This window comes from Callospermophilus lateralis, chromosome 4 (genome assembly GCF_048772815.1).
Source record: "Callospermophilus lateralis isolate mCalLat2 chromosome 4, mCalLat2.hap1, whole genome shotgun sequence".
Lineage (NCBI taxonomy): Eukaryota > Metazoa > Chordata > Mammalia > Rodentia > Sciuridae > Callospermophilus > Callospermophilus lateralis.
The window spans coordinates 94,151,102-94,171,805 of NC_135308.1; the positions used below are offsets into that span (position 1 = coordinate 94,151,102).

The 20,704-nt window shown below is 36.9% G+C and overlaps 1 protein-coding gene across 25 annotated transcripts in view; it reads left to right on the top strand.

Moving 5' to 3' along the window:
* The window catches only part of Ppfibp1 (PPFIB scaffold protein 1), a 288,979-nt gene that overhangs the window by 225,747 nt on the left and 42,528 nt on the right, over positions 1-20,704 (top strand). For 18 of the 25 annotated variants that reach the window (XM_077109302.1, XM_077109298.1, XM_077109309.1 and 15 more), the window contains 5 exons: positions 2,038-2,124; positions 4,012-4,125; positions 5,154-5,285; positions 19,936-20,028; positions 20,347-20,439. In XM_077109302.1, coding sequence (XP_076965417.1) covers positions 2,038-2,124; positions 4,012-4,125; positions 5,154-5,285; positions 19,936-20,028; positions 20,347-20,439 — 519 coding nt within the window. The remainder of the gene's footprint in view (positions 1-2,037; positions 2,125-4,011; positions 4,126-5,153; positions 5,286-19,935; positions 20,029-20,346; positions 20,440-20,704) is intronic. The other 7 variants (XM_077109313.1, XM_077109314.1, XM_077109319.1 and 4 more) reach the window with 1 other exon arrangement.

The following is a 20,704-nucleotide window of genomic DNA, read 5'->3' on the forward strand; positions in this document are numbered from 1 at the left end:
TCAACCCCCAGCACACTAAAGAATAAGAATATACTTTGGTGGAGTGTCCTGGTATGTACTACCCAGCTACTTGGCCTTAGTTACTTGGGATACTGACACAGGAGGGTCACTTAAGCCTGGGCAACATGGCAAAATCTCATCACTTAAAAAAAGGAAGAAGAAAAGTTTTAGTTCTTGTTTTCAATGAACAGAAAGCATTTTTTTTTCTTCCTGATGAGAAGTTTGTTTATAAAAAGTTGCTTGTGTGGCATTTTAAAACCAGATGCCTGTTAGTATTCGTAATCAAAATGAGGGATTTAAAGTTATACTGGGCCTGTCTCAGCACTTTTTGAATTGAGAACATGCATTATGCCTCCTGGCTGTTTTCCAAAAAACTGTCCTTAAGAAGTTATGTGAATTTCATTTGCAGCAGTCCACAGGGATAGAAGTCATTCAGACCACTCCTTCAGACTCTTGTAATTTAATTCTGGGCACTTGAGTTAACAACATGAACAGAGTTATGTAGTGTTAATTGTATAGGTATGTGGTCAAATAGCTGATCTTAATTTTTTTATCTACCCTAAATGTACATTGCACACTTACTAAATTAGCTTCTGATTTTTCTTTGGCCTCTTAGGAAATATGATCCAGCATGCCTAAGTTTGTAGAAAAAACATCCTGAAATTTGGGGTTTTTGTTGTTGTTGAAGCCTCATTTTTGTTTGGTTTATCCTTCCCAACAAATGACTTTTGTTATTCCCAGAAATAATACTGGAAACTGCATTAATTGGAAAGGTAGAACAATGGCACCAGTTAATTAGAAAAATAATAGACGTCATATCAGATGTAACATCTGATATACAGTTTGTATTTTTCCTATGGTTCTAAAGGTGTTACTTGCTTTTTCAGCTGAACTCTGGATGGCCCCATCTATCCATTCTGGACTCCAGCTAGCTTTTATTTCTGTTGTATTTGAATAAAGAATCTAGAAATTCTGTGAGGATTGCGTATTAGATGATTGTGAACTAGTTAAATGAGATTACAAGACACAAATCACATGTTGTATGTTAAAGTGGTATTTTTACACTTCTACTCTTTGTGAGTTTTTTCAAGTCACTTGCCAGTGAGATAGTTGAGAAAAGGAATCTATACTTCCTTCTTAATCTATACTTCTTTTGGCATTTGTACCCTGCATGTGGTATAAATATACCCAAATCTGACTTTTTTTTTTTTTTAAAAAAAAAAAGGAGGCAGGAGAGAAAAGAAAAATTTGAGTGTCAATATGTGCAGAGCACTAAGCCAGATGCTATGGAAGTTATAAGAGAATACCAGTTTAGGGGCTTTTCCCAGGAGCTGAACATGACATTACATGAACAAACAATCTCACAAGAAGTTAAAGAGGTGAAGAGAGAAAGTGGTAAGACACTGATAAGCAGAGTCAGTGCTATGAGTGTTCACTGAATGGTTAAGCTTTTAGTAGAAGAAGGAAAGGCTTCCAGGACTCAAGGCTTCAAAGAAGTAGAGAACATTTGTCCTGAGATTAGTAGACCTTAGGGAACAGGAAGAAGCCCATGGTTTAAGTTGCCCCTATTCTCTCCTACTTAAAGGCAGGCATCTGCTGTCCTGGATGTGGAGCCTGGGGATGGATATCGTGGGAATAGAAGAGTGTCAAAGGTCTGAACCTCTCTCTACACCCAGAATTAGTGATACTGAGGGTTCAGGGAAAACAGTGATATCAGACCCCCACATACACTCTCAAGACCTTGTATGATTCTGAGAGTGTGTCGGTTGTCACTGAAGAGTGTAAGTAATGCTGTTCCTGAGAGTCATTATTTTCTGATTGTTAAGAAGTTGTTTAGGTTGGTAAAGTCATATCCAAATGTCCAATGTACCTTTCTTAAGTATATAAGTAAATGAATTCTCATATATTCCATTAATGGCAGTGACAGCTATGCTAAATGTAATTCCACTTCCTTGGACTAAAATATACAATTTTTGTTTACTCACAACATCAATCTAAAAAGAGAGTCAGTCTTAACATTATTATTTCCTTTTTCAGACAAACGGACACTTACCTGGGAATGGAGATATATATCAAGAAAGGCTAGCTCGCTTAGAAAATGATAAAGAATCCCTTGTTCTTCAGGCAAGTAATTTTAAATGTCACTTTTCTCATGATGTACAGTTGGCCCTCCAAACTTTGGATCAAAAATATTTGGAAAAATTGAAGCTGTTCTAAACATGTACAGACGTTTTTTTTTCCTGTCATTATTTCCTAAACAATATATATGACAACTATTTACATAACATTTACATCGTGTTAGGTAATTAGAGGTGATTTAAAGCATATGGGAGGATGTTCGTAGACCATATTTAATACCATGCTGTTTTCTATATGGACTTGAGCTTCTACAGATTTGGTATTTGAAGGGATGCTGGAACAAATTCCACACAGATACCAAGGGAAGCCTGTACTTACAAGATGATTTTAAATTGAGATGGTCAATTCAGATACGTACAACAACAAGGTTGCTAAATAAAAGTGCAGTAGACCATCTGTACACACTAGGAAGTAGTGAGGATGGTGGTGGAGTGTGTATCCAGCCTAGAGGGAGCAGTTCTTAGCCTTAGCCCTTCAGGGCCAGTCTGAATACAAGCTCACTATCATCTGATCTGACTTTCTAATATCATCCATCATTTGATCTGATGTTTTAATATGTAACAGAAATTCAAATATATAACTGTAGTATAAAAATATCAATGTTATAATTTCTGAATATGAATATATGTATAATTTTTCTATTTATAAAATGATACCATGGGTCAAACAGAACAGAACACAACAGTGAGTGGAATCCTGCTTGTAGACTAAATTTACTTACTTCCTCATAGTGTTTGAACAAGTAATTTTTACTTTGGTATTTTGACTAAATGAATATTTATTATATTATTATATTTATTAGGCTGATGATCAGTGAGGAAAAACATGTAGATCTCAATAAGTACTAAGGATGAAGGAGTAAGCCTACAGTTTCTTGTGGATCTTTGAATATGTTTCATTGTACCCTGGGTGTTTTTTGTTTGTTTGTTTGTTTTTTAATACTTGGACTTGAATCAGGGCTTTATGCATGCTAAGCACATACTCTAGCATTGAGCTACACCCCTAGCCCTGCATCTTGGCTTTGAATACATTTGCAGTCAGTGTGATCTTAAAAGATATTGTGGAATTTAAATTCCCTGGGTTCTTTTCCTTATTCTTCAAGCATCATATTTGAATACTCCTTGACAATATCTGCTTCAAATATTAACTTCATTTCCTCTCTTCCATTCTAATACTATCTCCTACATCCCCCCCAAACAGAATTTGTGTTCATAGATTTTTTCATCAATGATTGAAATCTATTAAGCATTGCACATCCCCAGTCAGCACTAATTTTCTCATAAACTGAACAGGAATTCTTAGATCCAGAAGCAACATGTAAATAGTACTGTAAAAGACCTCTGTAGTCTTCTCAGATTGTCTTGCTTTTCTTTTTCTTTTTTTTAATATTTATTTTTTAGTTGTAGTTGGACACAATACCTTTATTTATTTATTTTTGTATAGTGCTGAGGATCAAACCCAGGACATCTCACAAGCTAGGCAAGCGCTCTACCGCTGAGCCACAACCCCAGCCCCTCAGATTGTTTTTCTTTACCACCATGAGTAGTGAGATTATTCTAATTTGTGTTCACTTAGAGAAATAAAGTATGCCAATAGAATCCAAATTTTGTTTTTCTTTTTTCTTTCCTTCCTTTTTTTGGGGGACAGGGGGTGTGGTCCTAGGAACAAACCTAGGGCCTCAAACATATTAAGCAAGCATTCTACCATTGAGCTACATCCCATACCTTTTTTTTTTTTTTAATTTTAAGACAGGATCTGGCTAGGTTTTCCAGGCTGACCTTCAACTTGTACTGGGATTGTAAGTGTGTACCATCACACCTACTGGAACCTAAATTCTTTCTCACTCATTGCAGTATTTTACTCTAAATATAGGTCAGTGTGTTAACAGACCAGGTGGAGGCTCAGGGAGAGAAGATTCGAGATTTGGAGTTTTGTCTTGAAGAGCACAGAGAGAAACTGAATGCCACAGAAGAAATGCTGCAGCAGGTATGTGTAAAAGCTGATGAGGGTAGAGGTGGTGGTGAGATGTATCTGTCTTTACTCTGAGGGAGCAGCAAATTTCCAGACTCACTCTGACTGGCACATCTTAAGCAAAAAACTAGAGTAAGAGGGTCCCAAACTACACAGACAAAACGTGTTTAATTAGAATCAAAATATTAATGGTATTGTAGGTTATTTTCTTCTTTTTGCAGTCACACAATTCCCTAACTCAATCATGGACATATTTTATGATTAAGGAAAAGATAATCACTATACATGGCCTATGTTATTGGGAAAAAACTTGTACATATGCACACACAGTGCTCATATATGAGAGGCCTTATAGGTTGTGGACAAAATAAAATCGCTGTTGCAAAACAACTTAGTTTGAATTTCTGCTCTGTCATTTCCTTGCCATGGAACTTTGACAAGTTCTTAACCTCTCTGTTCTTCAGTTTCCTCTTCTGATGAATGAGGATAAGAGTTTCTACCTCACAAGACTTTTGAGGCGATGGAATCACTTAATATATGTCACATCAGTACCTGGTACATAGCAGACGTGTCGTCATTGTCGTCGTCGTCATCATCATCATCACCATCATCATCATCAGGCTTAGGAATATGTAAAGGATCTGGGGTTGTAACCCAGTAGTAGAGTACAGGCTTAGCATGGGTTCAATCCCTTGTACCAAGGAAAAAAAAGAATAGACAAGAACTGAGTGCAGGGGTGCACTCCTGTAATCTCAGGTACTGCAGAGGCTGAGTTCTGGAGGCCAGCCTGGGCCATTTAGCAAACCCTGTCTTTAAAAAAAAAGATGTGTGTGTGTGTGTGTGTGTGTATGTGCTTTAATAAACTGATATGTGTTCTCTTCAGAGAATAGTAAATAATCTAAAAGTACGTATGTCTAGTAATTATTCTTCAAGGCACCCTCTTACTTCAGATCTTTGCTGCTTTGCAATCAGAAATGTCCCAAATTTACATGTGGACATTTATAATAAAATAACTTCTGAATATGTTTCTTATATTCTAATAGGAGCTTCTGAGTAGGACATCCTTAGAAACTCAGAAGTTGGATCTGATGGCTGAAATATCCAACTTGAAGTTAAAACTGTCAGCTGTAGAGAAGGACAGACTGGATTATGAAGACAGGTTTCGAGACACAGAGGTAAGTGACCCCTTCTCTTTGTCTATGTGTCTATGTCTGTCTGTCTGTCTGTCTGTCTCTCTCCCCACTAGGGCAAAGTTGAAATTCCCTGAAGGTGTGAAGGAGAAGTAGCTCATTACCATGTACTTTCTTTTTTTTTTTTTTTAATTAATTTTTATTGTAGGTTGTTCAAAACATTACATAGTTCTTGATATATCATATTTCACACTTTGATTCAAGTGGGATATGAACTCCCATTTTTACCCCATATACAGATTGCAGAATCACATCAGTTGCACAACCATTGATTTACATATTGCCATTCTGGTGACTGTTGTATTCTGCTGCCTTTTCTATCCTCTACTATCCTCCCTCCCCCCTCCCCTCCCCTCTTCTCTCTCTACCCCCTCTACTGTAATTCATTTCTCCCCCTTATATTTTTCCTCCTTTCCCCTCACTTCCTCTTGTATGTAATTTTATATACCCCTGAGGGTCTCCTTCCATTTCCATGCAATTTCCCTTCTCTCTCCCTTTCCCTCCCACCTCTCATCCCTGTTTAATGTTAATCTTCTTCTCATGCTCTTTGTCCCTACTCTGTTCTTAGTTACTCTCCTTATATCAAAGAAGACATTTGGCATTTGTTTTTAAGGGATTGGCTAGCTTCACTTAGCATAATCTGCTCTAATGCCATCCATTTCCCTCCAAATTCTATGATTTTGTCATTTCTTAATGCAGAGTAATACTCCATTGTGTATAAATGCCACATATTTTATCCATTCGTCTATTGAAGGGCATCTAGGTTGGTTCCACAGTCTTGCTATTGTGAATTGTGCTGCTATGAACATGGATGTAGCAGTGTCCCTATAGTGTGCTCTTTTTAGGTCTTTAGGGAATAGACCGAGTAGGGGAATAGCTGGATCAAATGGTGGTTCCATTCCGAGCTTTCCAAGAAATCTCCTTACTGCTTTCCAAATTGGCCGCACCAATTTGCAGTCCCACCAGCAATGTACAAGAGTACCCTTTTCCCCACATCCTCGCCAGCACTTGTTGTTGTTTGACTTCCTAATGGCTGCCAATCTTACTGGAGTGAGATGGTATCTTAGGGTGGTTTTGATTTGCATTTCTCTGACTGCTAGAGATGGTGAGCATTTTTTCATGTACTTGTTGATTGATTGTATGTCCTCCTCTGAGAAATGTCTGTTCAGGTCCTTGGCCCATTTGTTGATTGGGTTATTTGTTATCTCATTGTCTAATTTTTTTAGTTCTTTGTATATTCTGGATATTAGGGCTCTGTCTGAAGTGTGAGGAGTAAATATTTGTTCCCAGGACGTAGGCTCCCTATTTACCTCTCTTATTGTTTCTTTTGCTGAGAAAAAACTTTTTAGTTTGAGTAAGTCCCATTTGTTGATTCTAGTTATTAACTGTTGTGCTATGGGTGTCCTATTGAGGAATTTGGAGCCCGACCCCACAGTATGTAGATCATAGCCAACTTTTTCTTCTATCAGACGCCATGTCTCTGATTTGATATCAAGTTCCTTGATCCACTTTGAGTTAACTTTTGTGCATGGCGAGAGAAAGGGATTCAGTTTCATTTTGTTGCATATGGATTTCCAGTTTTCCCAACACCATTTGTTGAAGATGCTATCCTTCTTCCATTGCATGCTTTTAGCCCCTTTATCGAATATAAGATAGTTGTAGTTTTGTGGATTGGTTTCTGTGTCCTCTATTCTGTACCATTGGTCCACCCGCCTGTTTTGGTACCAGTACCATGCTGTTTTTGTTACTATTGCTCTGTAGTATAGTTTGAAGTCTGGTATAGCTATACCGCCTGATTCACACTTCCTGCTTAGCATTGTTTTTGCTATTCTGGGTCTTTTATTTTTCCATATGAATTTCATGATTGCTTTCTCTATTTCTACAAGAAATGCCGTTGGGATTTTGATTGGCATTGCATTAAACCTATAGAGAACTTTTGGTAATATCGCCATTTTGATGATGTTAGTTCTACCTATCCATGAACAGGGTATATTTTTCCATCTTCTAAGATCTTCTCCTATTTCTCTCTTTAGGGTTCTGTAGTTTTCATTGTATAAGTCTTTCACCTCTTTTGTTAGGTTGATTCCCAAGTATTTTATTTTTTTTGAGGATATTGTGAATGGGGTGGTTTTCCTCATTTCCATTTCAGAGGATTTGTCGCTGATATACAGGAATTCCTTTGATTTATGCGTGTTGATTTTATATCCTGCCACTTTGCTGAATTCATTTATTAGCTCTAATAGTTTCTTTGTAGACCCTTTTGGGTCTGCTAGGTATAGAATCATGTCATCTGCAAATAGTGATAATTTGAGTTCTTCTTTTCCTATTTTTATGCCTTTAATTTCTTTCGTCTGTCTAATTGCTCTGGCCAGTGATTCGAGAACTATGTTGAACAGAAGTGGTGAGAGAGGGCATCCCTGTCTTGTTCCAGATTTTAGAGGGAATGCCTTCAGTTTTTCTCCATTCAGAATGATGCTAGCCTGAGGCTTAGCATAGATTGCTTTTACAATATTGAGGTATGTTCCTGTTATCCCTAGTTTTTCTAGAATTTTGAACATAAAGGGATGCTGTACTTTGTCGAATGCTTTTTCCGCATCTATTGAGATGATCATATGGTTCTTATTTTTAAGCCTATTGATGTGGTGAATAACATTTATTGATTTCCGTATATTGAACCAACCTTGCATCCCAGGGATAAATCCTACCTGATCATGGTGCACAATTTTTTTGATATGTTTTTGTATCCGGTTCGCCAGAAGTTTATTGAGGATTTTTGCATCTAGGTTCATTAGAGATATTGGTCTGTAGTTTTCTTTCTTTGAAGTGTCTTTGTCTGGTTTAGGAATCAGGGTGATGTTGGCCTCATAGAATGAATTTGGAAGTTCTCCCTCTTTTTCTATTTCCTGAAATAGCTTGAAAAGTATTGGTATTAGTTCCTCTTTAAAGGTTTTGTAAAACTCTGCTGTATACCCATCCGGTCCTGGGCTTTTCTTAGTTGGTAGTCTTTTGATGGTTTCTTCTATTTCCTCAATTGATATTGGTCTGTTTAGGTTGTCAATATCCTCCTGACTCAATCTGGGCAAATCATATGACTTAAGAAATTTATCGATGCCTTCACTATCTTCTATTTTATTGGAGTATAAGGATTCAAAATAATTTCTGATAATCTTCTGTATTTCTGAAGTGTCTGTTGTGATATTGCCTTTTTCATCCCGTATGCTAGTAATTTGAGTTCTCTCTCTTCTCTTCGTTAGCGTGGCTAAGGGTCTGTCGATTTTATTTATTTTTTCGAAGAACCAACTTTTAGTTTTGTCAATTTTTTCTATTGTTTCTTTTGTTTCGATTTCATTAATTTCAGCTCTGATTTTAATTATTTCTTGTCTTCTACTTCTTTTGCTGTTGTTTTGCTCTTCTTTTTCTAGTACTTTGAGTTGAAGTATTAGATCATTTATTTGTTGGTTTTTTCTTTTTTTAAGGAATGAACTCCGAGCAATAAATTTTCCTCTTAGAACTGCTTTCAATGTGTTCCATAGATTCCGATATGTTGTGTCTGTGTTTTCATTTATCTCTAAGAATTTTTTAATTTCCTCCTTGATGTCTTCTATAACCCATTGATCATTCAGTAACCTATTGTTCATTCTCCAAGTGATGCATGATTTTTCCTTACTTCTTTTATCATTGATTTTCAATTTCATTCCATTGTGATCAGATAAGATGCATGGTATTATCTCTACTCCTTTATATTGTCTAAGAGTTGCCCTGTGACATAATATATGATCTATTTTTGAGAAGGATCCATGTGCTGCTGAGAAAAAAGTGTAACTGCTTGATCTTGGGTGGTATATTCTATATATGTCAATTAAGTCTAGGTTATTAATTATGTTATTGAGTTCTATAGTTTCCTTATTCAACTTTTGTTTGGAAGATCTGTCCAGTGGTGAGAGAGGTGTGTTGAAGTCTCCCATGATTATTGTATGGTGGTCTATTGGACTCTTGAACTTGAGAAGAGTTTGTTTGATGAACATAGCTGCACCATTGTTTTGGGCATATATATTTATGATTGTTATGTCTTGTTGGTGTATGGTTCCCTTGAGCAGTATGTAGTGTCCCTCTTCATCCCTTTTGATTAACTATGGCTTGAAATCTATTTTATTTGATATGAGTATGGACACTCCTGCTTGTTTCCGAAGTCCATATGAGTGATATGATTTTTCCCAACCTTTCACCTTCAGTCTGTGTATGTCTTTTCCTATCAAATGCGTCTCCTGAAGGCAGCATATTGTTGGGTCTTGTTTTGTGATCCATTCTACTAGCCTGTGTCTCTTAATTGGTGAGTTTAAGCCATTAACATTTAGGGTTATTATTGAGATATGGGTTGTTCTTCCAGCCATATTTGTTTATTTATGTTACTAAACATGGTTTGTTTTCCTCTTTGATTATTCCCGCCCCCCCTTTACTGTACTACCTCCCGCTGTTGGTTTTCATTGATATTTTCCATTTCCTCTTCCTGTAATATTTTGCCGAGGATGTTTTGAAGAGATGGTTTTCTAGCTGCAAATTCTTTTAACTTTTGTTTATCATGGAAGGTTTTAATTTCATCTTCCATCCTGAAGCTTAATTTTGCTGAATACACAATTCTTGGTTGCAACCCATTTTCTTTCAGTGTTTGAAATATGTTATTCCAGGATCTTCTAGCTTTCAGAGTCTGTGTTGAAAGATCAGCTGTTATCCTGATTGGTTTACCCCTAAATGTAATCTGCTTCCTTTCTCTTGTAGCTTTTAAAATTCTCTCCTTATTCTGTATGTTGGGCATCTTCATTATAATGTGTCTAGGTGTGGATCTCTTATGATTTTGCACATTCGGCGTCCTGTAGGCTTCTAGGATTTGGGATTCTGTCTCATTCTTCAAGTCTGGGAAGTTTTCTCGTATTATTTCATTGAATAGATTGCTCATTCCTTTGGTTTGGACCTCTATACCTTCCTGTATCCCAATGACTCTTAAGTTTGGTCTCTTTATGTTATCCCATATTTCTTGAATGTTCTGCTCATGGTTTCTTAACAGCTTTGCTGAGCTGTCTATGTTCTCCAGTTGAAATACTTTGTCTTCATTGTCTGATGTTCTATCTTCTAAGTGTTCTACTCTGCTGGTAGTATTCTCAATTGAGTTTTTAAGTTGGTTTATTGTTTCCTGCATTTCCAGAATTTCTGTTTGTTTGTTTTTTATAACTTCTATCTCCCTGTATAATTGATCTTTTGCTTCTTGGTTTGTTCATGGAATTCATTGTCGAAGTGGTCGAAGTGGTCTTTCATTGTCTGATTTTGCTGTCTAATGTCTTCCTTGAGACTCCATTGCTTGTGGTCCTTTCTTTCCTTGTCTTTTCATACTGATTGCGTTTCTTTCTGCTTGGTGAAACTGTTGTGTTATTGATTTTTCCCCCTATATATTGATATTGCTCTTGTATAGTTGCAAAGTCTCCCTCGCAGGCTTTGGCGGTGGTTCTGCCCCTCCTCCAATTGGGGCAATGTGCCTACCACGCCGGCAGGCCGCTGTGCCTGTACTTTCGGTGGTCACAGGTCCGCCTACCTTGCAGGCGTGAGCAGCGGCTCTGCCCCTCCGCTGGCCACTAGGCCTGTTCTGTCTGTCGGTTGCAGGTCTGTCTACCTAACAGGTGCTGGTGGCGGCTCTGCCCCTCCCCCAACCGGGGTGATGTGTCTGACGGGCCACTGGGCCTGTTTTGTCAGTGGTCACCGTTCCGCCTACCTTGCAGGCGCGTGGGGCAGCTGTGCCCCTCCGCAGGTTGCTGGGCGTGACCTGCCGGTAGGTCACAGGTCTGCCTACCTTGCAGGCTCGGGGGGTGGCTCTGCCGCTCTGTGGATTGCTTTGCCTGTTCTGCTGGTGGGTCGCGGGTACCATGTACTTTCATCCTACTTCTTTTTAATAATAAACTTTTGGGGGTTTAGCTCAGTAGTAGAGCACATACTTACTATGCACAAGACCCTGGGTTCTATCCCCAGCACCAAAATATAAGCAAGTCAACTTTAATTATAATGAATTTTATTGCTAAATGCTAATGGTAATTTTTATTTGGGGACTTTGATTTGAAATATTAATCCTTTCTTTTGTTTTTTAAATTTTTAATTTGTTATATATGACAGCAGAATGCATTACAATTCATATTACATGTATAGAGCACAATTTTCATATCTCTGATTATACACAAAGTAGAGTCACGTCCTTCGTGTCTTCATACATGTACTTAAGGTAATGATGACCATTGCATTCCACCTTCTTTCCTACCTCCATGCCCCTTCCCTTCCCCTCCCTCACCTTTTCTCCTTTGCCCTATCTAGAGTTTATTTAATCCTTCTATTCCCCCACCCCCACCCCACCACAGCATATTATGGATCAGCATCCTTTAATCAGAGAAATCGTTCGGCATTTGTGTTTTGGGGAATTGGCTAATTTCACTTAGCATTATATTCTCCAGTTCCATCCATTTACCTGCAAATGCTGTGATTTTATTCTCTTTTATTGATGAATAATATTCCCTTTCGTATATATGCCACATTTTTTTATCCATTCATCTATTGAAGGGCATCTGGGTTGACTCCAGAGTTTAGCTGTTATGAATTATGCTGCTATAAATGTTGATGTGGCTGTGTCCCTATAGTATGCTGTTTTTAAGTCCTTTGGGTATAGACCAAGGAGAGGGATAGCTGGGTCAAATGGTGGTTCCATTCCCAGTGTTCCAAGGATTCTCCATACTGCTTTCTAGATAGGCTGCACCAATTTGCAGTCCCACCAGCAGTGTGCTTTTTTCCCCACATCCTCGCCAATACTTATTGTTGTTTGGATTCTTATGAGCTGCCATTCTGACTGGAGTGAGGTAAAATCTTAGAGTAGTTTTGATTTCTCTAATTGCTAGAGATGTTGAACATTTTTTCATAAATTTGTTGGCTGATTGTATATCTTCTGAGAAGTGTCTGTTCAGTTCCTTGGCCCATTTATTAATTGGGTTATTTGTCTTTTGGTGCTAAGATTTTTGAGTTCTTTATATATTGTAGAGATTAGTGCTCTATCTGACGTGCATGTGGTAAGAATTTGTTCCCAATTAGTAGGCTCTCTATTCACCTCACAGATTGTTTCTTTTGCTGAGAAGAAGCATTTTAGTTTGAATGCATCCCATTTATTTATTCTTGATATTAATTCTTGTGCTATAGAAGTCTTATTAAGGAAATTGGGGCCTAATCCGACATGATGGAGATTTGGGCCTACTTTTTCTTCCAATAGATGAAGTGTCTCTGGTTTAATTCCTAGGTCCTTGATCCACTTTGCATTGAGTTTGGTGCATGTTGAGAGATAGGGGTTTACTTTTCATTTTGTTGTATATGGAAAGAAAGAGAGCATCCCTGGCTTGTTCAGTTTTTAGAGAGAATGCTTTCAATTTTTCTCCATTTAAAATGACGTTGGCCTGGGGCTCAGCATACATAGCTTTTACGATGTTGAGATATGTTCCTGTTATCCCTAATTTTTCTAGTGTTTTGAACATGAAGGGGTGCTATATTTTGTTGAATGTTTTTTCTCCATCTATTGAGATGATTATATGGTTCTTATTTTGGGGGGATATATATTTATAATTCTTATGTCTTGTTGGTGTATGCTTCCCTTGAGCAGTACATGGTGTCATTCTTTACCCCTTTTGATTAGCTTTAAGTCTACTTTATTTGATATGAGGATGGAAACCCCTGCTTGCTTCCGCAGTTCATGTGAGTGGTATGATTTTTCCCAACCCTTCACCTTCAGTCTATGAATGTCTTTTTCTATGTGATGAGTCTCTTGGAGGCAGCACATTGTTGGGTCTTATTTTTTTGATCCAACCTGCTAGTCTATGTCTTTTGATTGGTGAGTTTAGGCCATTAACATTCAGGACCATTATTGAGACATGATTTGTATTCTCAGCCATTTTTGTTTATTTTTGGTATTTAACTTGACTTGGTTTCTCCTCTGATTAGTTTTTCCTTTAGTGTAATACCTCCCTCTGCTGATTTTCATCATTGTTTTTTATTTCCTCTTTGTGGAATATTTTGCTGAGGATGTACTGTAGGGCAGGCTTTCTAGTTGTAAATTCTTTTAATTTTTGTTTATTATGGAAAGTTTTTATTTCATCATCAAGTTTAAAGCTTAATTTTGCTGGATATAAGATTCTTGGATGGCATCCATTTTCTTTCAGAGCTTGGTATATGTTGTTCCATGATCTCCTGGCTTTGAGGGTCTGGGTTGAAAAATCTGCCGAGATATGAATTGGTGTCCCCTTATATGTGATCTGATTCCTCTCTCTTGCAACTTTTAAGATTCTATCTTAAAATCTATCTAGGCATTTTTACTATAATGTGCCTTGGTGCAGATCTGTTGTAATTTTGTACATTTGATGTCCTGAAAGTCTCTTATATTTGGTTTTCTGATTCATTCTTCATGCTTGGGAAATTTTCTGATATTATTTTATTGAAGAGATTGTGCATTCCTTTGGTTTGAAACTCTGTGCCTTCCTTTAGTCCTCTTACCTTTGGTCTTTGATGCTGTCGCATAACTCTTGGATGTTCTGTTTATGGTTTCTTACTATCTTCAGTGTGTGGTCAGTTTTATTTTCCAGATTGTAAACTTTGTCTTCATTATCTGACGTTCTTTCTTCTAAGTGACTAGTTTGTTAGTTATGCTTTCTAATGAGTTTTTATTTGATTTATTGTATCCTTCATTTCAAGGATTTCTGTTATTTTTTTTTTTCAGAGTCTCTATCTCTTTCTTGAAGTAATCTTTTGCTACCTGTATTTGCTCTTTTATCTGTTGGAGTGATCAATTTTTTGCTTATATTTGCTCATTTAGGTCATTCTTTAATTCACAGCTCATTTTAATTATGAGTCTTCTGAACTCCTTATCTGACATTTCATCAATTTCATTGTCCATGGGTTCTGTTATTATAGTATCCTGGTTTGTTTGGGGGCACTTTCCTCCCTTGTTTTTTCATGTTGTCTATATGTCTTACTTTCTTGCAGTGTGAATCTGAGATACTACAGTTTCTACCCTATATTCTTGTAATACCCGTGCAGATTGTCTGTACCTCACCTTGATGTTGGGCTTCCAGACCCTGCTGGTGTCCCTCAATGTATGCTACTGCAACTAGATGTGGTGGTGGCAGTAGCCGAGATATCTTGAGATAATAGTGGAGGTGCCCCAATATGGATGCAATGTCTTACAGAGATGGGGCTCAAAGGGTAGGCTTCATGCTGTCTTTGTGATGTCTGCTCTGAGATGCAGCTGCTTCTAGGCCCTGTCTGTTGTCAAAAATGTAGGGGCTAGTGCGTGGGGAAGACTATGGTGATGTTTGCAGTGTCCCAAGATGCAAGTGGGTTAGGCTTCCGGTCTCAGGTGCTAGGGGAGGTGGCGAACTTGGACCTACCCTGTCTGTGTGGGCGGATCTGGGCCGGGTATAAGCTCCTGCAGTGGTCTGCTGGCTGGAAGAGGCATTCCTGTGCTGGAACCTGAGCTCCAGTGGTTGTCTGCCTGTGGAAGGATAGACCCAGACTGTGGGCCTGGGTCCCGCACAGGTCCCTTAAGTTTTAAAATAAATGTATTTATATGCATGATTTTATTAGTAGCCCTTATTGAGGCACGCTGATTATTTACTTACATAATAAGAGGATTTTTTAAAAATATTTTATTTTTTAGTTGTATTTGGATACAGTACCTGTATTTAATTATTTTTATGTTGTGCTGAGGATCGACCCCAGGGCTTTGTGCATGCTAGGCAAACGCTCTACCGCTGAGCCACAACCCCCACCCAGGAGGATGTTTTTATGTATATAGAGAATATGTCCACATCATGCAGTCATACAATCACAAAGCTTTGTGGAGATCATTTAATTTGGCCTTCTATTTTTGGTCTGCTCCACACATAAATCAATTAAATGAAACTCATTGTTCCTTTTTGAAACTCAGGGTAGATTCTATAACCTGAAATACCTGTGGCTGGCTAAGCAAACTTGTCTGTTCTCCCCATTTTATTGTTAACCCACGTGTTCCAGTTTGTAGTTTTGTTCTTTAAAATGAAATATAGGGCCCAGGATGTAGCTCAGTATTACAGTGTTTGCCTAGCATGTGAAGGGATCTAGGTCCAGTCCCCAAACTAAAATAAGTAAATAAACAGATAAATAAATAAAATTAGTTAAATGTAAAGAGCTGTAGAAATTCTCCAAATTCTCTCCTCCTTTTCTTCTACTTCGTTTTCTTCCTTAAGAGTATGGGGAGGTACCATAGTAAATCATAAAATGGAAAATAAGAAAGAGGGGAAGGCAATCATTTCCTTATGTTTCCCTTCTCTGCACTTCAAATATTAATTTTATATCAACTATGTACTGCCATGATCCCAGATTAATCATGTATATTATCTATTGTCCACAGTTTGAAAGTCCAATTTGAGGTAATGTGATTTACCCAATTATTATTTGCAAAATTAAATTTCCTGTCAAAGATTTAGCTTTAATGAAAATTCTTGTTTTTATTTCTTGCTTCCTCCATAGGAAAAGGAAATCCCTAACTCATTTGTGTTTCAATCTTGAAGCTCTGTCACCTATGTGAGCAATGTTTTTCCTTTGATTGAGACTGGAGCTCTTAAAAAGGACTTAGAAAGTTACCCAATGTCTTTAAAACTCTTGGTTTTGTGCTTTCTTTAAAAATCCATTTGGATATTTTTCTTTCTTTTTTTCTGTCATTTCCTGACTTCATAGTCACTGCCTAACATAATAATAGAACTCGGTCAACAGGTAGACAACATGGCAGGGGAGCTAGTTCTGCTACAGGGGAAAAAAAAAGGAAAAGGGATCAAGATGTGGCCTTCTTCATAACATCTGCAAAGATATGCAAAGTTTAAAAGAAGTCTTAACCTGTTCAACTGTTAGTTTAATTTGGGTAAGAGATCCCAACTTTGGGACTAAATTGCAGATGTTTTGGGATTTCTTGGTATGATCCCAGAATAATGTTTACATTTCTGAAGTTTGTCTGCATTTTCTTTCACATTCCCCCACTGCTTTCTTACTTTACTCTTGAATTCTCATCCGTAAGCAAGGTGATCTTGTCATCACACTTCCATAGAACTCAGTTTCTGATGATTTTCTAATAAATATTGAATACTATTGGTAAAATGTAGTATACACATACCTAAAAATTATAGACTATTTTATATTTGTGATGTTATATAAGAAAATAATTAAAACTCTTCAGAATTAAAGCTGAATTGGATGTGCATATGTTCCTGTTATTGTTCAATAAAAACAAAATGTTTTCCTAGCTGTATCATGAATCCCAAATCCTTTAACTTTGTCTCAGAATTTAAAAATATTTGAATAGTAATTTCTAATAAAACATTGAATTGAGGAAGAAATATAGGCAGTTTCCAAAAGATTATGAGTTAATATTGAAACCTTGAAAAACTCCAGGCTTGATTGTCCCAGGAATTGCTGATGAGAGATGGTTAATATTGTTCAACAGTGCCCTCTTCTGGTAAGAACTCAGATGTCAGAAACGAATTGCTGTGGGAGCCCTAACTTGAGTTCTTTATAAGGACAAAGGGGAAGATAACACGTTTTCTTTAGGACTGTAATTCTGATAAGTTAATTGAAATAATTAATATTCCCCTGTTAAGATTTTCATACTAAGGATAAATTTCCGTGTTTTCCAACTTGAGTTAATATGGAAAGATTTATTTCTTCTAAGTTGGAAATTTAGATTCATGTTCAAAGTATTGCCATGAAAGATAATTGAGTAGTTTGTTTGTTTATCTTTTTGGTACTAGGGATTGAACCCAAGGGTACTTAACCATTGAGCCACATCCCCAGACTTTTTTTATATTTAATTTTGAGACATGGTCTCCCTAAGTTGCTTACGGCCTTGCTAAGTTGCTAAGACTGACTGAATTTATGATCCTCCTGCCTCAGCTTCCTGAGCCACTGGGATTTCAGACCATGTACTACCATGCTTGGCAAGTAATTTTGTTTGTTTAGAAGTATACACTTATGCTTCTTCTCTTTTGGAAATTGTCACTAAAGGAAGTGGTAAAATATGCAACAGTGCCAGATAGGAACTCAAAGCTGTTCTTTAACAGTGAGAAAGTAGAAAAATATTTTGTTTTAGTCAGCCTTTCCACTTCTGTGACCAAAAAACCTGACAAGAACAATTTTAGAGAAGGAAGAGTTTATTTATAGTTTGTTCACCGTTTCAGAGGTCTCAGTCCATAGATGGCTGGCTCCATTGCTCTGGGCCTGAAGTGAAGCATAACATCAAGGAAGAAGGGCATGACAATCAGGAAGCAAAGAGAGCACTGTTCATCACAGACAAAATACAAACCCTAAGGCACGCCCCCAGTGACCCACCTCCTCCAGCCACATGTAGTTAGCACCCTGTTAATCCTTATCAGTGGATTGATGCACTGACTAGAGTAGGGCTCTCATAACCCAATCTTTTCACCTCTAAACTTTCTTGTAGTCTCACATATGAGCTTTTGGGGGAATACCTCTTATCTAAACCATAACATATATATTTTAAAGACTGGATGAAGGAAGATCACTAATGACTTGTATTATGCAAGGATGATTACTAAGTGGGAGAAACTGACTTTCTTTGAACTTCAGTTCTGAACTTAAAATAAGGGATCATAAATATACTTTTTTTTTTAGTAATGTCACATATTCTTGACCTCATAAAAAGAAAAAAATCTATTTTCTCTTACTGAAACATTATATAATTACCATTAAGCAATTTTATAAAGGTAGAGAATAGTTTTACCCTTTTTACAAGAACCCTTTTAATAGTTTTACTGGGAAGTATATTCCTATGTAGCATCCCTTTCCCCAGTGTTTATGACTTGGAATCATTACACTTATAATTTTAGAATAATCTGTTAATAAAGTTGTTAAAACATTATTCTACTTTTTTGACATGTTTGTATACTTCTGCTCTACAATCAATGAACTCATTGTCCAGAAATAAATGTCATATAAGATGAAAGAGATATTAAGATATTAACCACTGGAGGAATCTTTGTGATGTATAGCTGAAAAGAAAAGAGGGAAACAAAAAGTCTCCTTTGCAATGTGTCTGAGCTTCTTATTTGGAGGAGTTATTATTGTTTAACATTCTAAATTCCTTTTCTTCCTCTCTGGGCTCTAGACAAAAAATATACTCAATATTTAGGCAAAATTTACAGGCAAATTAGTTTTTTTAAAAGTGGCAGTAGAAAGGTACCAAGTTTTTTTTATATTCTATTATGAAAACATTAGTATTGTTTTCTTTCTCATTTTCTCAATATAAAATTGTATTATGTAAAATATATGTGTAAACTACAGTACCTTCATCTTCAAATTGAGAATCTTTTTGTTTAAAGAATATAAAGGTAATCTGTATTTTTGTAGACAAAGAAAGAAATTATTTTAAAAATATTTTTTTATAAATACTTATGTATCAATGAGAAGGCCTTCAAGGTAAATGGCTTTACAAGAAAATTTCTTTGGTTTATTTTAAAAGACAGTTCATAGTTTTAGTCTAGAAACATCCAACAAATGGTTGTGAGTCAGATATGAAACTACTTTTCTGTGTTACTTAGCTTTCCATCACTATGTCAAATACCTTAGATAATTTATAAAGAGAAAAATGTTTATTTTGGCCCAGTCTTGGAGGTTCCAGTTCATGATCAATTGTCCTTGTTCCTTTTGCAAGTAGGAGAGCATCAGGAGAACATGTTGAAGAACAGAATTGCTCACTCCATGGCCAGGAAACAAAAAAGAGAGGAAGGGGTTAGGGTCTTACAGGCCCTTTAAAGGGCAAAGACCTCAGAACCTCCCAGTAGATCCCACCCCTTAAAGGTTCTACCACTTCCCAGCAGCTCCATACTGGGGATTACAGCTTGTGTCCTTGGGGACACTCAAGATATAAACAGTATAGAACTTTGTTAATCTTTTATTTTTGTAAGCCCACCACTTTAGGGCAGAAGCATTGGGAATTTAAAGCAGTGTTTAAATAAGAAAATGGTTTGATTTGGGGCTGTAGCTATAGCTCAGTGGCACAGCACTTGCCTAGCATGTGTGGGGCACTAGGTTTGATCTTTAGCACCACATTTTAAAAAAAAAGGAAGGAAGGAAAGAAAGAAAATAAATATGCTGTCCATCAACAACTACAGAAAAAAAATTTTTTTAAACAGTTTGGTCTTAAGGAAATACATTTACTGGTTTTCCATTTGTCAGACCTGATTCATACAACTTTAACCCTAGGAGCTGTTTACCTCTTAAGATTTCCCACCTTCTTAAGATCAGATATTCGGTGGCACAGGTAGTGCATACCCATAATCCCAGTGACTCTGGAGTCTGACACAGGAAAATTGCAAGCTCAAGGTCAGCCTGGGAAATGTAGCAAGACCTGTCTCAAAATAAAAAATTAGAAGAATTTGGAGGTATGGCTCAGTGCTCAGTGGTAGAGCACTTCCCCAGTACTTAGAAAAAGAAAAACTAAGCTGCTACTTTGATATAGCAGGTAACTGAGGTGACTGCTACCACTTTCCTAATGTGTTTCTTGTTTTTTCTTTTTGGACAGGGACTAATTCAGGAGATCAATGATTTAAGGTTAAAAGTCAGTGAAATGGATAGTGAAAGACTTCAATATGAAAAAAAGCTTAAGTCAACCAAAGTAAGTTTCTTACCTATAAAAACAAATTTGAATAGCTCCACTACTCTTCTGTCACCAATAATATAAATGAAAATGTTTTCTACTTAGTATATGATAATAAGGTATTTTATAAGTAAATGATATTTTTCTCCAAGCTGGAAACTTTGAAAATAAACACTCCTGTTCTGAATAATAAACAAGGCTTAACTAATCTCCCAGAATGTAACCTGCCATTTCTCTGAGTTATCTAACCTCCTTTATAAACTGATACTGTTTTCTTGGTTATTTAGTATGTCTGTTTCTCTCTAGTTTTCTTTCACTCCTCTGTCTCTCTACCAGTCTTTAATGGCCAAACTTTCTAGCATGAAAATCAAGGTGGGTCAGATGCAGTATGAAAAGCAGCGGATGGAACAAAAATGGGAGTCACTGAAGGTGTAGTAGACTTTGGGTGATGGGCTCCATGGCCTGTCACTTTCTGGCTTGTGTTGTTTTGCTGTGATAGTGTTTTTAGTGGCATGTGCATTTATTTTGTGTATGTGTGTATGTCAGCTGTTTATTAAAAATACATACAACACTGATGAAAGAGACAATGAGATCCCTAATGCTATTTTCAGAAATATCCAACATAATAAATGAAAAATAATAAACAAGTAAAATAAAAGTATTAGCTAGGTGTGGTGGCATGTACCTGTAATCC